The following is a 17,571-nucleotide window of genomic DNA, read 5'->3' on the forward strand; positions in this document are numbered from 1 at the left end:
TCAACTTTCCACCTAAAATAATCTTTTTTTTTTCTTTTTAGCATCTCTGACAAGTAGTCATTTAAACTTTGAATGTTTCGTTTTTTGCGAACAATTTTTTATGAAGCTTTGTTGCTTCCAGTGCCATAGCAGGCAGCTCCAGTGTAATTGATGTTCCATTTTATGGATCTGTCATAGGTCACAGGGTCAACCTCCAGTTTTAGGAGAAATTAAAGCATTCATATAATATTTCATGTTACCATAGTTTTGAATTTTTCCAAATTCAGATTGAGGCATTTTGAAATTAGTTTTTAAATAATTATCTTACTTTAGTGCTGGGGAGTGTAGAAAAATCAATCAAACTTTTTTCATCTTCATCATTATAGATATTGAGACAAATTGTTTAGAAGAAAAAAGCAAGAGAGACTATTTTACACAGTTGGTATTAGCATGTTTGGTAAGTTTTTAAAAATATTTTTCCCTTTTAAAAATCTGCATTAAACAGCTGCAATAGAAGTTAGTCATGTTAATGGAGGAGGATATTGACATTCAGTTGACTTTTCTCATAAGGTGAGATTTGCGTTTTGAAATGGAATGTTTTGTGAAATTAGACATGCTGTTTCTATGAAATAAGCATGTAACCATATCCATATCACTTAAACTATCTAGACATTTAAAACCTTTGGTGATATTCCTGACCTAGTAAGTTCCTAAGAAAAAGGTAAGCATTTATAAAGTAAGTAGAAATGATTGTAGACAGCTTTTAAATGGATTTTTTTTTCTCATAAACTGGTAAGCAAAGAGTAAAAGAATAGAGGTAGTTTAAAAATGATAAACTCTAGAACTCGCCATGATTGTTGTCTGGTAAACCATTTGTGTTCATAAATTTAGAACCAGGGAGAACTGCCATGGTTCAGACCTGGAAGAAGGTGCTTGTCTTTGCTATACTAGAATTTAACTTCAAGTAGGAGGCTATTAAGTGCTGTATTAGGTGAAAATCCAGTTAAGCCAAATGCAATCATATTGAAAATTTCATCTGTAGTTCTTGTCATTTATAGGCAATATACAACATGCATATAATTTTGTAGGGAATTTTTTGAAAGCTATTTATAAAATATTTCAATATTTGGAGTCATAATATTTGTTAAATTGAACTTCCAAACCTTTTTATAAATTGTAGGTTGTTATATAATGTTATTTTTGTATTCTTATTTAGGAAGCTTTAGTTTGAATATATTTAACATTGTGGATGCAATGCTAAGGAATAAATGACTTTTAATATTTTTTAATACAGTATTTAGTTTCAGACACAGTTTTAAAGGAACGCCTGGATCCAGAAACACTGGAATCATTAGGGCTTATCAAACAATCACAGCAATTCAATCAAAAGTCAGTTAAAATCAAGACAAAACTCTTGTAAGTACACGTATCTTACGTTTCAGATCAAGTAGCTGAGTATGTTTTTTCATTCATATTTTGAATGCTAGTGGCTTCTAAGGGGACTTTGAAGACTGTTTTTTTGTTTGTGGTTAGCATGTCTTGTGTTTTTTGCCTTCTAAAAGTAGCCTAATATTATTGAGTCATCAGTGACCTTTACCTGTGTAAAACCAATGTTACTTTTGCCCATATTCAAAGTTAAAATAATACTCATGCTTTCATCATTAGCAATAAAATGATTTATGACTATGACTATACTCGGGGTATATTCTTAGAGATGGAAATAGTGATATGTTATTGTTCCCTGATATTAACAATATCCTTTTCTTGTGTTACTGGTTTTCCCCGTGTAATTAATATTGGGGGTTCTCATATCAACCACTGTTGTTTTCTACTCTAAAAGGCACACAAAAAAGTAAACTTTAAACAACTATTCTTACGATTGTTGTAGGTTGGAGATAAGAAAATTCAGTGAGAATACAGTACTCTGTGCAAGCTTGTTAATTGAGATTAATTTTATCCCCTTAATGGTATTTATCTGATTTCAGTTATAAGCAGCAAAAATTCAACTTGTTAAGAGAAGAGAATGAAGGTTATGCCAAGCTGATTGCCGAATTGGGGCAAGATTTATCTGGAAGTATTACTAGTGACTTAATCTTAGAAAATATCAAATCTTTAATAGGTAAGACATATATCTGTATAGTATGTGTTGTTAAGATAAGTTATTTTAATTGTTGGAGAATATCCATAAAGACAAAATGAGTGCATTCCATATACTTTTTTTTTCTGGTTAAGGAATAGGAGAGGTGTTTAGCTTTTACTTTTAATGTTTTATCAGTAATTATAAAATTTAGCATGATATTTGTGAGAAATCTTTTTGTCACTATTACTTGTATGTTAATATTAGGTCCTGCTCTGTCTAGTCTTTCTTTTTTGTGGAGGGGATCCTGAGTGGTAAGCCAATGCTTTCAAAAGACAATGGATGACAAAGAACAGAATGGACTGTTCTGATACAGTGCCCTACGTTTCTCTGGTATTTCTATTTTTAAGTATTTCTCAACCATTTTATGGAGGACCGAAAAGCAAACATGAAAACTTTAATACAGTAAATCTTCAGTGAACTTTTGAAACCTACAGATGTGTAATTTGAACTTTTTTCAAAATAACTTTACAAGGGACTTTGATGCATATTTTATTTTTATAATAGCCTTTTAAAGTAAGTGCAACAGCTGTTGTAAAAGTGTAACAGGAAAGTTTTTATTCTCCCTACCCTTTAAGTAGAATTCCTGTAGCATTACTTTTTTCTTTTTATTTGCATTGAGCATTTGGAAGAAGTAGTTGACTTCTGTGGAAAAGATGAATGAGCACCAGAAAAATAGGGTAATCTCGATTTTCCTAAGGTGGAAATAGTTTTTTCTATTATTTGCTAGGTGTTGTGCTATCGTAGGGAAGATTTTGCGGTACCTGGGTCTTGAGACCTGCCAGAGGAGTCATATTTTGTGCCTCACTAGTTACATCTTTGGGGTGCTTATCATCAGCTTCTTGATTCTTTCTCTGTTTTTTGGAGTTTATATATGACTACGAAAGAGGGAGAAGGTGTCCCAATCCTTATCTCCTTCCTCTGGTGCTTTGTGTAGGAATCCAATTAAAACTAGATTTACTATAATCACCCTTGTTCTTACCAGCAAGTAAGTAGCTTTCAGTTTATTTTTAAAATTTATATTTATTTATTTATTTATTTATTTTTGAGACGGAGTCTCACTGTGTCTCCCAGGCTGGAGTGCAGTGGCGCGATCTCGGCTCACTGCAAGCTCCGCCCCCCGGGTTCACGCCATTCTCCCGCCTCAGCCTCCCAAGTAGCTGGGACTACAGGCGCCCGCTACCACGCCCGGCTAGTTTTTTGTATTTTTAGTAGAGACGGGGTTTCACCATGTTAGCCAGGATAGTCTCGATCTCCTGACCTCGTGATCCACCTGCCTCGGCCTCCCAAAGTGCTGGGATTACAGGCTTGAGCCACCGCGCCCGGCCATTTATTTTTTTAAGAGATGGGGTCTCGCTATGCCCAGGCTGGTCTTGAACTCATGGGCTCAAGCGATCCTTCTGCCTTGGCCTCCCGAAGTACTGGGATTACAGGCATGAGCCACTGTGCCCGACTAAATAGCCTTTTGTTTAAATACCCTTTTCTTTGAAGTTAATCTAGTTCTGGCAGCTGATCTAGTTTCTTTGCTGTTTCTTCCAGTTGTCAATTTAACATCAAGATGGGTGGCCCCCTAGGGCTGTGGGACTCTTGCTTACCTGTGTGGCCATGACTCATTTTTAGAAACCTTCCTGTGGTGGTTCCTTAGTTCCTTTCTGTTCATTCTTTTGGCTTGTCTTTTCTTGTCTTTTCTTTCTATGGAGTCTCACTCTGTCGGCCAGGCTGGAGTGCAGTGGCACAATCCCAGTTCACTGCAACCTCTGCCTCCGGGGTTCAAGCAGTTCTCCTGCCTCAGCCTCCCGAGTAGCTGGGACTACAGGAGCCTGCCAACACACCCAGCTAATTTTTGTATTTTAAGTAGAGATGGAGTTTCACCATGTTGGCCGGGTTGGTCTCAAACTCATGACCTCAGGTGATCCTCCCGCCTTGGCCTCCCAAAGTGCTGGGATTGCAGGCTTGAGCCACTGTGCCCAGCCCCTTTCTGTTCTTTCTAGGGTAGGCACCACACTTTCCTGAGTGTTTTTTGATCTAGCTTGAGAAGCTTGTCAGTGCTGCTTTGCTATAAGTTTGTCTTTCCTTGTATCCTGTCATGTACTTACTTAAGATAGTATTCCCCACATAAAAATTCTGTGCTATGTTTTTTTTTTTTTTACTTTATATCCTTTTTTGTTGACATCTGTTTCTTCTATTTCTTATGAGTTTATACCTTTTCGTTCCTTCGTTATTTTGGGAACATTTCAAAGAGGGATTTTCTTGAAGGTGTGCTTTTATCTTACTAGAAAATGTACACTATTTACTTTTCTTGAACTTTGCTCTCAGGGAGAACAGGCTATGATCCTATTTCTGAAAAACAGTGTAACAAACACAATTGTAAGCTCATGAGGTATATGGACAGTCTATGAGTATAAACAATTTGATTTATTGGGCTAAACCTATATTCTGACCCACCAAGTAGTACTCAAATGTCACCTTCTTAGTGAAGCCTTCCCTGCCCACCCCTGTCAAAACTCCTATTATTCCCTGATTATTTTTCTTTTTTGCACATATCACCATATAATATGCTCTGTACCTCCTCCCCCTCCCCCTCCCCCTCCCCCTGTGATGTAAGCTCTGTGAGGACTGGGGTTTTGTTTAGTACCTTATCCTTTCTTTTTTTTTTTAATTGAGACGGAGTCTTGCTCTGTTGCCCAGGCTGGAGTGCAGTGGCGTGATCTCAGCTCACTGCAAGCTCCGCCTCCCGGGTTCACACCATTCTCCTGCCTCAGCCTCCCAAGTAGCTGGGACTACAGGCACCCACCACCACGCCTGGCTAATTTTTTGTAGTTTTTTAGTAGAGACGGGGTTTCACCGTGTTAGCCAGGATGATCTCGATCTCCTGACGTCGTGACCCGCCCGCCTCGGCCTCCCAAAGTGCTGGGATTACAGGCGTGAGCCACCGCACCCGGCCAGTACCTTATCCTTAATACTTGGTATGTAGGTGATAAATAAATACTGGGTATAAAAGGAATGAATATTTCCTCTATTCTTGTATAATCTATACTGACTCTTAGCCTCTTTTTCCTGACATGGAGAATTTTAGAAAGTTCATCTCCCTGTCTCAGTGTTTATTTATCTCTGACTAGGTGATTTCCTCCTCCCTTTAATTGTCTGAGAAATAAACTTTTATTTTTTTGAGACAGAGTCTCGCTTCATTGCCCAGGCTGCAGTGCAGTGGTACAATCTTGGCTCTCTGCAACCTCTGCCTCCCAGGTTCAAACGATTCTCGTGCCTCAGTCTCCCGAGTAGCTGGAATTACAGGCGTGGGCCACCCATGCCCAGCTATTTTTTTGTGTGTGTGTGTGTTTAGTAGAGACGGCGTTTCACTAAGTTGGCTGGGCTGGTCTCGAACTCCTGGCTTCAAGTGATCCGCCTGACTCAGCCTCCTAAAGTGTTGGGATTACAGGCGTGAGCCCCCACACCCGGCCTGAATGAAACTTTTCATTGATGTGAAAATAGAGGTTGAAACTTCAATTCCAATGAGTATTCTTTCAATGTTGTTAGCATTTATTGGAGTCCCTCTTAGTGCATACTTCATCCAGGCCTTGTCTTATCTGTCCAGAACAGCTCACTGACCAGCATCCCATTTTTCATGGCCTCTTTGGATGGGTTTCTCTGTGTTTATTCCCATTGTTTTCTGTTTAGGAACAGTCTAGACAGGTAGTTTCTGACACCTCCTTCACCAGCCAGTGTCAGAAACTGATACCTAGTTTGGGCAGTATACATTTTAGGTGCACATACTTTCAGGGTACTTGGTCTGACCAGGATAAATCCTTACTTATCATCCTTTAGTTAAAAGACAGTTATTTGGCTGGATGCAGTGGCTCAAGCCTGTGATCCCAGAACTTTGGGTGGCCGAGGTGGGCAGGTCACCTGAGGTCTAGAATTTGAGACCAGTCTGGCCAACATGGTGAAACCCTGTCTCTACTAAAAACACAAAAATTAGTTGGGCATGGTGGCACGTGCCTGTAATCCCAGCTGCTCTGAAGGCTCGGGCAGGAGAATCACTTGAACCCAGGAAGTGGAGGTTGCAGTGAGCTGAGATCACGCCACTGGACTCCAACCTGGGTGACAGAGTGAGATAGTGTCTCAAAAAAAAAAAAGGCAGTTATTTGCTCCTAAAAGATTCTGGCACATCAAAATTTTTATATTCTGCCAGATAACTTGGGGCTATTTAGTGCATGTGCAAGCAAGGAAGCAGAACCATTGTGCATCTGCATGGTGATTGTGATCTGACACTAAATTTGAACAACTTATTAAATACTAATGAATAGTGAACAGTAGACTGTTGAGCTGCCAAGTCATAGACACCATACAAGTGACCATTGCTTGAAGATGGCAAAAAAAATCTTTTAGTAATAGAGGAAAGGATATCACAGGTGGACTCCTTTGTTTGCTGAACTAAACTGTAAGAACTCTTTTGGATGCCCTTCAAAAAAATCAGAGCATCATGCTGTACACTTTAAGTATATATAATAAAAACAAGTGGTTGCTAAGTGTTCTTTCCTTTCCTTTCTTCTGAATCAGTGGTAAGCAAATGTTTTCTATAAAGGGTGAGATAGTAAATATTTTTCGGCTTTGTGAACCGTATGGTTTCTGTTGTAACTACTTAATTCTGCCATTGTTGTGTAAAAACAGCTATAGATAGTACATAAATAAAGTGACTGTGTGCCAATAAAATTTTATTTACAAAAACAGACAGCTGAATGGATTTAACCCACAAGCCATAGTGCTGATTCTTGCTCTAAATCAAAAGTTCTGGCTAACAACTAATTACGGAGCTAGCTTATTTGAGCGTAGCTTTAGAGAGTGAAAATGGTTCTTCCTGGTTTTAGGTTTTAGTGGTCCAAGACCTTTCTGGCGTAGGCTCTAACCCCTTTACCTTCGCTTGCAGAACCAGAGCTTTCTTCATCAAACCTCAAGACCTTCATTTGTTGCCTGGTGTCAAAGGGTATAGATTTGGCTAGGGAAGGGTAGAGTGAGAGTCTTTGCCTTTTCAGTCTCTCAAGTGACCAGAGTAACATTAAAAACAAGATAAATCCTTAAGCCAAACGATTTTTAGTTTTGGATAGATTATGGGACATTTTACCCCTTTGACTACATGATTTTGAGTGTACTTAGTATTTTATCTTTGGTTCAGTCTGAATATAGGGTCCATTCAGCTTAGACACATCTTATTATGCCACCTTTCTCCTATTTCTTTGAAAGGGAAGTTGGCTGCCTTCTTTACTTAAGTTTTTACATTATTGAAGTTTCTTGGCTATATGTTAGAAGTTTTCCCTTTGTAGTATGAAAAAGAAGACAGCAATTGGTGTTTCCAACTATAGGAGTTTTTTGTTGTTGTTATTTATTTTATTTTTATTTTGAGACAGGGTCTGGCTCTGTTGCCCAAGCTGGATTGCAGTGGTACAGTCTTGGCTCACTGCAACATCTGCCTTCTGAACTCAAGACATCCTCCCACCTCAGCCTCCCAAATAGCTGCTACTACAGGCACACACAACCGTGCCCACTAAGTTTTGTATTTTTTGTAGAGACGGAGTTTTGCCATGTTGGCCTGGCTGGTCTCAAACTCCTGAGCTCAAGCTATCCACCTGCCTTGGCCTCCCAAATTGCTGGGATTACAGGCATGAGCCACCGTGCCTGGCCTTGTTACTGTTTTTTAGATCATACTTTTATTTTGTTATTCATTGGTTCTTGCTTTGAGATGTGCAGGTTTTTTTTTTTGCAAATAGTGTTTCTTAGAAATAGTCTAGCATAGATTTTTATTAGCTTGCTTCTAAAGAAATTCTTTCTACATGATAGATCATTTCATTTTGTTAAAAACATGATTTTCTTTGTCTCCTAAGGTCCATTCTCTTATGAACATGATGATTGAGGCTATAATTCCGTTTTCTTGCCTGAAATTTATAGGCTGGACATCTCTCCTAGTTATGTCTGCAATACTCTCTTGGTCTTTTATTTTCCTGTTAAGATCTCAATTTGGCCTAATTTCTACAACGGTCATTGTCAGTTTGACCATATTTCTTGCCCCTAGTCGGTGTTGCTGTAACATACTGGCCATTTTTTCTATCTTTGGGGAAACTCCAGTTGCTTTTTAGTGCGTTTCTTCAAAGATATATCATTCAAAAGGTCTGAACTCTCCTCAAGGGTAGCGTAACCATTTTACTAATCGCTCTAAAATTTGAGCTTTATTGAGGCTTCATTGACATATAGTAGAATGCTTGTATTTAAAGTGTACAATTTGACTTTTACATCTGTGAAAACACCACAAACGAGATAATGCACATTCCTTCCACTACCCCTGAAATTTTCTCTTGCCTGTGTGTTTATCCCCCCTCTCTCCTCTCTTTATTTTCCCGGAGAATCACAAGCACCTGGCACATGGTGGGTAGTTATTTAATACTTATTTAAATGAAGGAGGGAATCTATGGCCGTTGTAGTTTTGCAGTTTCTTTATTTTTCTTTTTTTTTTTTTTTTTTGAGACGGAGTCTCGCTCTGTCGCCCAGGCTGGAGTGCAGTGGCCGGATCTCAGCTCACTGCAAGCTCCACCTCCCGGGTTTGCGCCATTCTCCTGCCTCAGCCTCCTGAGTAGCTGGGACTACAGGCGCCCGCCACTTCGCCCGGCTAAGTTTTTGTATTTTTTAGTAGAGACGGGGTTTCACCGTGTCAGCCAGGATGGTCTCGATCTCCTGACCTCGTGATCCGCCCGTCTCGGCCTCCCAAAGTGCTGGGATTACAGGCTTGAGCCACCGCGCCCGGCCAGTTTCTTTATTTTTCGACTTATTCTCTTTAAATATGGTTTCTTGTTTGTTCCTCAAAAGGCATAAAGGCATATGTGTGTGTGTGTTTGTGTGTGTGTATGTATGTATGTATATGTAAATATATATATGTATATATATAAGTTTGTGTGTGTATTAATGTAGCTGGTGGTAAAGTTAGGGAGCTAGGTTTATGATCTCTCTAAAGATCACATGACTATCAGTGCTTGGGCTGGACAAAAGCCTTTCTAAGATGTTTGCATACAAGACTGCTTGTATTCTATTACAGCTGCCATTAGGGAAACATTTTGGATTTTCAAACTTACTGATTATTATTAGAGTCTCACTGTATATGAACTTAAACACTAAGACTTTAAAAATAATTTTCAGCTGGGCATGGTGGCTTATGCCTGCAATCCCAGCACTTTGGGGAGGGTAAGACAGGAGGATCACTTGAGACTAGGAGTTTGAGACCAGCCTGGGCAACATAGTGAGACCCCATCTCTACAAAAAAGTTACCCAAGCGTGTTGGTGTGCATCTGTAGTCCTCGCAAATTGGGAAGCTGCGATGGGAAGATCACTTGAGCCCAGGAGTGTGAGGTTGCAGTGAGCTATGAATGCACCACTACACTCCAGCATGGGCAACAGAGCGAGACCCTGTCTCTAAAAATAATAATACATAAAAATAAATGAAAATAGTTTTCTAAACCTTCAATTGGCTACCTTTTCTATCTGATGGACAAAATTAATTGGACTTATGGCACCTGAGATAGTAATAGAAAACTCATGAGCCAGATTTTCTGTAATGAAAGATGCAAAGGTGATACCTGTTATAAATAAAAGTGCATAACTCTTGTTTCAGATTACTGCATTAAATTGCACCTAGAAAGAAAGTGGGTAGTTGACAGTAAAGGTCACTGATAGAATAGCCTTGATGGAGTAATGCTGTTAAATAAAATATAATGCTAGTGGTTCACATTTCAGCATACTGAAAATGTAAACTTAAAAGCAATGTGAATGAAGCACTTAAAAGATTTTAATCTAACTTGTTGCTATTCTGTTCTTTATGAGTTTTGTGTATGTAGCTTAATGGGTAATTACAAGCCAGCCAGTTTGTCAAAAATTATATTCAGTGTCTCTTTTGTCTTCTATGATAGAGTGTTAATTCATTTTTATTTAGTGATTTTTTTAATATTTAGTTAATGTAGGAGAAGTTACATGATTTGAGAATTTGCTAGATCTTACTTCCATAATATATCATCAGTGTTACAGCAGTGTGAAGGCATTTTTCACCTTTGTTCAGGCTTCATTGACATACAATAAAATTCACATATTTAAGGTGTGCACTTTGAGTTTTAACATACATATACATCTGTGACAACACCACAAACAAGATAGTGCAGATTTCTCCCATTCCCCCTCAATTTTCTTCTTCTTGGCTCACTGCAACCTCTGCCTTCTGGGCTCAAGTAATCCTTCCGCCTCAGCCTCCTGAGTAGCTGGGACTACAGGCATGTGCCACCATGCCTGGCTAATTTTTTGTAGTGACAGAGTTTTGCCATTTTGCTCAGGCTGGTCTCAAACACCTGGACTCAAGTGATCTACCCGCCTTGAACTTCCAAAATGCTGGGATTACAGGTGTGAGCTGCCATGCCCGGCCTGATCTGCTTTTTGTTACTGTAGATTAATTTGCTTTTTCTAGAATTTGTCTATAAATGGACTCATACAGTGTGTACTGTTTTTGTCTGGCTTATTTCATTCAGCATAATTATTTTGTGATTCTTTGATACTGTTGCCTGTATCAATAGTTCTTCCCTTTTTATTGCTGAGTATGTCCACTGTACTTATCCTTACTCCACTTATCCTATACGGCAAGTTGTTTATCCATTTATATGTTGATGGACATTTGAGGAGTGTTGTATATTACAAATAAACCTGCTGTGAACATTTGCGTACAAATCTTTGTATTGTCATAGACATTTATTTCTCTTGAGTAAATGCCTAGGCTGGGTCATATGGTAGGTGTAAGTTCAAATTTTAAAGAAACTTGCCAATTTTACAAAGTGGTTGTACCATTTTACATTGCTATCAGCAGCATTTAAGGATCTTAATTGCTATTTTGGAATCACTTTTATATTCATAGGCCGTACTTTTTGGAAGTACAGGGGTAGATAAAAATATTTAGAAGTTTTCTTCCTAGAACTTCAGGGAAACGTCTTTTTGGAGAGTTTATGAAAATATGGAACTTTTTTTGAGTAAGACATGCTCACTGCCTTAGTCCTTTTCCTTAGTATGATGAGAAGCAGAAGAAAATGTGTTCTTAAGTTTGGATCTCATAAAAAGAGGGAAAACTTGCATTTGGAGGATTTGGTTTTCTAAGTGATTGCTAAGGTAGTATGAAACATGAAATGACATTAGTTTTATAGCATTTAATATGAATAAGTGTGGAGTTAATAGAAGTAACTGGAGATACCATCTTACAAAAGGGTTTGGACAGGAATAGGTTATATAAGAATTTTCTTGGAAAAATCCCCTAACTCATCCATAAGGTATAAGTGTTTAGATCTAACATACGTCCGTAAATTTATCACAGTTCTTTTCTCCTCCAGTATTAGAAGAAATCAGTGTTTATTTTTTGGCCCAGTGAAGTGGTTAGCTTGCATTTAGGGACTGTGTTTAATGAAATATACATATTTTAAAATACTAGAATCCCATTCAGCTTGATGAAAGGCATGTGGGAACTGACGTAAACCAGGAGCCTCCAACTCCCTTGGTATTCTTTGATCTATAAGTATCAATAGAATACCACTTTTCCCTTTAGAATGCTACTAAAAGCCATGGATATAAATCAGTGTTATATTTTATAGTTCTGTAGTATATGTAAGATAAAATAAAAAAATGATTTTAAAAATGATTGTCCACTTTTGTGAACCTGGACTTTTAACTGTTTATCAATATTCCAAATACTTCTGCCTAAAACATTAAAAAAAAACCCCTTTAGTTGCTTAATTTGTAAAATGCATTGTTTGATTTTCATGTTTTTCCAAGAATTAATAATGTGGACCTGTTTCAGTAGCTCGAGTAATCAAGAACTGATGAGGCAAAGTGTGGCATAGAGGAATGTTTATTTGACTGGTATCACAGGTCCTGGACTATACCAACCCAGGTCTGTCGTTAACCCGTTCTGTGATTCTGGGAAAGTCACATTCTCATCTGCAAAAATGTGTAGCGGATTTATTTCCCTCTGGGAGAGGGGAAGCGAATAAGGAAGTTGTTTTTAAAATCATTTTTATCTTGCTATATGAGTTATCCCTGAAAGTTAATGGCTTCACTAGAAATGATGTATAATCATTTTAAAATTTTTGTATGTCTCATCTGTTGCAGGATGCTTTAATCTGGATCCCAATAGAGTTTTGGATGTCATTTTAGAAGTGTTTGAATGCAGGCCAGAACACGACGACTTCTTTATATCTTTGTTAGAATCTTACATGAGTATGTGTGAACCGCAAACACTGTGTCATATTCTTGGGTTCAAATTCAAGTTTTACCAGGTAAAGAAAAACGTGTATGTATGTATATTTAGAGATTAATTTCTTAATCTTGTTTGTATAATTTAATTTGTTTTATTTGTAAATGATTGGTCTCATCTCAGACATTCTAGCAGAAGAGATAGATAAATGGATAGCTAACAATGCAATGGGATAAGTACTATATTGGTAGTATGAATGATGTTATGTGAAAGCCTAGAGGAAAGCATTATTAAGTTTTGCCTTGGGAGAGATGGAGTCAGGGAAGACTTTGTAGATGTATCTTTTTTTAAACCTGGTCCTTGAAGGATGAATAGGAGTTCATTAAGATTTTCTCTGCGTAAGTAACAAACAATGGGAGAATAAAGATGTGGCAGTGTGAATATATTTAAGAGATAGAAGGAATGGTTCATAGTCTAATGTGGCTGGGTTGTAAGATGGGAAAAGAAGGGACAGGAAATGAAATTGGGAAGGTATGTGTACTTTGGATGGTCACAGACTTTGAATACTGTGTTAAGAGTTAGAATCTTATTTTTATTTAATTATTTTTTATTTTGAGATGGGATCTCACCCAGACTAGTCTCAAACTCCTGGGCCGAAGTTATCCTCCCACCTCAGCCTCCCAGGTAGCTGGGACTTACAGGCATGTGCCACTGTGCTTAGATCAAGAATTTTATTTTATAAACAATGGCTATTGGAATTTTTTAGGGACATGAATAAATATTCAAGGCACATCTTGTATCATTTGCTTAAGCCACTAAAATAGCTGTCAAGCTAATCTGTGTCTCTGATTATTTCTACTTCAATCCATCTTTCATATTATTGTTACTGTTGCTTTCTAAAAGAGACCTAACTGAGGCACTTCACTGGTCAAAAACCTTTACTTGTAGGATGAAATTCAAACTTCTAAGTGTGGCAGAAATAGCTCTTCACAATTTGGCATTGTTCTTTCTGGCCTTATCTTTATAGTTATTTTTTTTTTCTTAAATCTAATATTCTAGTCATATTAAGTGACTAGCCATTTCTTGAACTTAGATATAGATATTGCTGTGAACCTTTATTCCTGTAGTTCTTTATAACTAAAAAACTATTCTTACCCAACCCTCTCACTTCTCCTTTCTTCATCTTGTGAACTCCTATTTATTCTTTAAGAGCAAATGCTGCTTGCTCTGTAAAGGCTTAGCTGACTCTTTACCCATGCAGAATTAGTCACTTCTTAATCTGTATTCTCGTAAAACTTGACACATAACTTCTAACACCCATCAGATTATCTTAGAATACATTGTATCTATCTCCTTTGCCAGATTGTAAACCATATAGGGCAGGTTCTATGTTTTACTAATTCCTATGGATTAGTTTGTTGCCTAGCCTATAGTAAATGCTCACTAATTATAAATGAGTGATCTATGTTTTAGGAAGACAATTCTCTTGATAGCATGGAGGATTTTAATGTAATAAGGCCTCCATTTACCTTTTGGTGTAACTCTGCTAATTTGTTTACTTGTCTGGGATAGTCAGCTAGTCAGAAAGCATTCATTGAATGTTTATGATTATGCTCTTTGCTAGGCACTGAGGTTACTCTGGTGTAGAGGAGTGTCTGTTTCTGTACTCTTGGAGTGTGAGGTCAGGTTAATAAGATAATTCCTTTTAGTATTCTTAAATGATATAGTACCTACTGCCTTTGCTCATCTTTTATTTTCTATGATCTGGGATGCTGCAGCAGACAGAAGAGAAAGCAGACAAGAGTTTAAAAGCATATAGCTTTTCAATACCAAACAAGAGACATGGTAGGGTTTTTGGGCAGGAGCACAATACCTTTGTTCAAAAATGAGCAGTGGAGGCTGGGTGCAGTGGCTTGTGCCTGTAATCCCAGCACTTTGGGAGGCTGAGGCAGGCAGATCACCTGAGGTCAGGAGTTTGAGACCAGCCTGGCCAACATGGCAAAAACCTGCCTCTGCTAAAAATATAAAAAAAAATTAGCTGGGCGTGGTGGCGGGTGCCTGTAATCCCAGCTACTCTGGAGGCTGAGGCAGGAGAATCTTTTGAACCTGGGAGGCGGAGCTTGCCATGAGCCGAGATCGTGCCACTGAACTCCAGCCTGGGCAATAAAAGCGAAACTCCGTCTCAGAATGTTCACTGTTGGTATTGGGAAAGAGATTCAAGCATTCTATCAGATTTTAAGAGCCACCATGATTGCTTTGGGCTTGAGTACATGAAGCCAACTGCTTTAGTGACAGGTTGGCTGAAATTTAACTTGTGCATGATTAATTAAAATATAAATTAGGGCTTTGGAGACTGTAGGTTTGAGAGCATATGACAGTGAATAATGATGACCTACTACATAACATCAAGTTAGTTGAATGTAAGTTTTAGAATTAAAATCTTTTTGTATAAAAACATTCTTTGGCCGGGCGCGGTGGCTCAAGCCTGTAATCCCAGCACTTTGGGAGGCCGAGATGGGCGGGTCACGAGGTCAGGAGATCGAGACCATCCTGGCTAACCCCGTGAAACCCCGTCTCTACTAAAAAATACAAAAAACTAGCCAGGTGAGGTGGCGGGCGCCTGTAGTCCCAGCTACTCGGGAGGCTGAGGCAGGAGAATGGCGTAAACCCGGGAGGCGGAGCTTGCAGTGAGCTGAGATCCGGCCACTGCACTCCAGCCTGGGTGACAGAGCGAGACTCTGTCTCAAAAAAACAAACAAACAAACAAACAAAAAAAACAAAAAAAAACATTCTTTATAAATAATATAACTTTTTTGAGCTGAATTAAAATATACCCAGGGGGGTTGACAGTATTTGAATAATCCTTTTTTTTTTTTTTTTGTAGACAATGACCATTTTTCTTATATAAGAAATGCTCAGCCAAGAAATACTTAATTTAGAAATAACTTGTTCTTGGAATGACTAACCCTCATATTGCTCTATGTAATACCATCCCTTTGTTTCTATTGTTAGAACTGTCTTATGGGCCGGGCGTGGTGGCTCACGCCTGTAATCCCAGCATTTTGGGAGGGCGAGGCAGGTGGATCACCTGAGGTCAGGAGTTTGAGACCAGCCTGAACAACATGGAGAAACCCCGTGTCTACTAAAAATGCAAAATTAGCCGGGTGTGGTGGTGCATGCCTGTAATCCCAGCTACTTGCGAAGCTGAGGCAGGAGAATTACTTGAACCCAGGAGGTGGAGGTAGTGGTGAGCCGAGATCGCACCATTGCACTCCAGCCTGGGCAACAAGAGCGAAACTCTGTCTTTTAAAAAAAAAAAAGTCTTGTCATTGTGGGAATCTGCATTCTTAAGGGCCATGGAGGGTAGGGGAAGAAATGTCAGATATTTTTGAAAAGTTGTGGCCTTGAAGGTAAAGTAAGGAAAGCTGTGAAAATCAGGAACTGCTTAGGTGATGTAACCTTGAGAGTTGGCTCCCAAGCATGTATGACCAATCTGTGTATTGGTCCCTGGTGTAATTCTACCATCCCCCTTTCCCATCACTACCGGAAAATGTTCACAATCCCTTTCTCCAACTCATATTTTGACCAGCTGGGTCTTATTTGGATTAATAGACTTCTTTTTTTCCCCCTTAATGCTAGTATTACACTATGGTATCAACGACAGTGAGAGGTTGAGCATCCCAAATCCACAAAGCTCCAAAATCCAAAACTTTTTGAGCACTGAATGATGTTCAAAGGAGATGATTGGAGCATTTTGGATTTTGGGTTTTCAGATTTGGGATGCTTAACCAGTATGCAAATATTCCAAAAGCTGGAAAAAAAAAATTCCCAAATCTAAAACACTTCTGGTCCCAGGCATTTTAGATGAGGGATACTCCACTTGTACAGTAGAGGACTTGGGGACAGCATGAGAGACAGCACAGGAAGGGAGTACAAGAAAGTGTGAAGCTACCAGAAGACAAACTTGTCTGGATTGTCGTTACAGGAAAGGAGGAGGAGGTGATAGGTCTCATCTGTATTGCCCTTTGATTTCTGGATTCAAAACACAGTAATAGTAATGGTAGTACCATGGTTCAGCCCTATTATACATACCCAAATTCATTCATTTAAGAAATAGAGATTGAGCATCTATATTTGTGCAAGGTAGAATACTAGGTACTAAGGCTTCATCTGTAAACAGAAATTCTTACTTTTTTAATGTTTACATTCTCAGTAAATTATATGTTAGAAAATAATTAATGAGATGGGGAAAAATAGAGAGCAAGATAAGATCAGGAGTGGTAGGTTGCAATTTTAACTAGAATAGTGAGAATACTCATTGAAAAGGTGAGATTTAAGCAAAGACATGAAGGATATGAGGATGTAAACTGTGTAGATGTCTGAGGAAGACCCTCTAGGCTAAGGGAACAGTCACTGCAGTGGCCCTAAGGTGTCAGCATGCCTGACATGTTGAAGAAAAGTAAGGAGGTCAGTGTGGATGTATCAGAGTGATTGAGTAGAACAGTAGGAGATGAGGTCAGAGATGCGGGGGATGAGATCACAGAGTCAGTGCAAGGTTTCTGATTTTGATACTGTGTGAAGCCAGTGGAGGGTTTTGAGTAGGGTAGTGATGTGATCTAGCTTAGCTTTACGTTTTGTTTCTCTCTTATTTTATTGTGAACATTTTCAAATGTAGAAAAGAGTGAATAGTATAATGAATACTTATAACCCCATTATTTACAATTGAGTTTATTAACATGTTGCCATATTAAAAATTTTAATTTATGTTACAAATATCATGAAAGCTTCTTCCTAAATACTATAGTTTACAGTTTTTAAAAGGAAGGGCATTTTCCTTTTTTTTCTTTTTTTGAGATGGAGTTTTGCTCCTGTTGCCCAGGCTGGAGCGCAATGGTACGATCTCAGCTCACTGCAACCTCCGTCTCCTGGGCTTAAGCGATTCTCCTGACCCAGCCTCCTGAGTAGCTGGGATTACAGGCGCCTGCCACCATGCCTGGCTAATTTTGTGTTTTTAGTAGAGATGGGGTTTCTCCACATTGGTCAGACTGGTCTCGAACTCCTGACCTCAGGTGATCCTCCAGGATCAATTTCATAACATAACTAGATTACTGTCATATAATAAACCTAGACTGTATTCATATTTTCCAAATTGTCCCCAAAATGCATTTTACAACTGGTCTGTTCAAATAATGAT

At 38.6% G+C, this 17,571-nt stretch overlaps 1 protein-coding gene across 13 annotated transcripts in view; it reads left to right on the forward strand.

Moving 5' to 3' along the window:
• Positions 1–17,571, forward strand: part of THOC2 (THO complex 2) — a 132,344-nt gene that overhangs the window by 34,729 nt on the left and 80,044 nt on the right. For all 13 annotated transcript variants that reach the window (XR_004180811.1, XR_004180812.1, XR_004180813.1 and 10 more), the window contains exons 5-8: positions 366–436; positions 1,274–1,395; positions 1,965–2,098; positions 12,293–12,459. Coding sequence is in view for 10 of the 13 variants with exons in the window: in XM_031660941.1 (XP_031516801.1) it covers positions 366–436; positions 1,274–1,395; positions 1,965–2,098; positions 12,293–12,459 (494 nt within the window). In the remaining 3 variants the exon portion in view is untranslated. The remainder of the gene's footprint in view (positions 1–365; positions 437–1,273; positions 1,396–1,964; positions 2,099–12,292; positions 12,460–17,571) is intronic.

The sequence above is a fragment of the Papio anubis genome, chromosome X, assembly GCF_008728515.1.
Source record: "Papio anubis isolate 15944 chromosome X, Panubis1.0, whole genome shotgun sequence".
Classification (NCBI taxonomy): domain Eukaryota; kingdom Metazoa; phylum Chordata; class Mammalia; order Primates; family Cercopithecidae; genus Papio; species Papio anubis.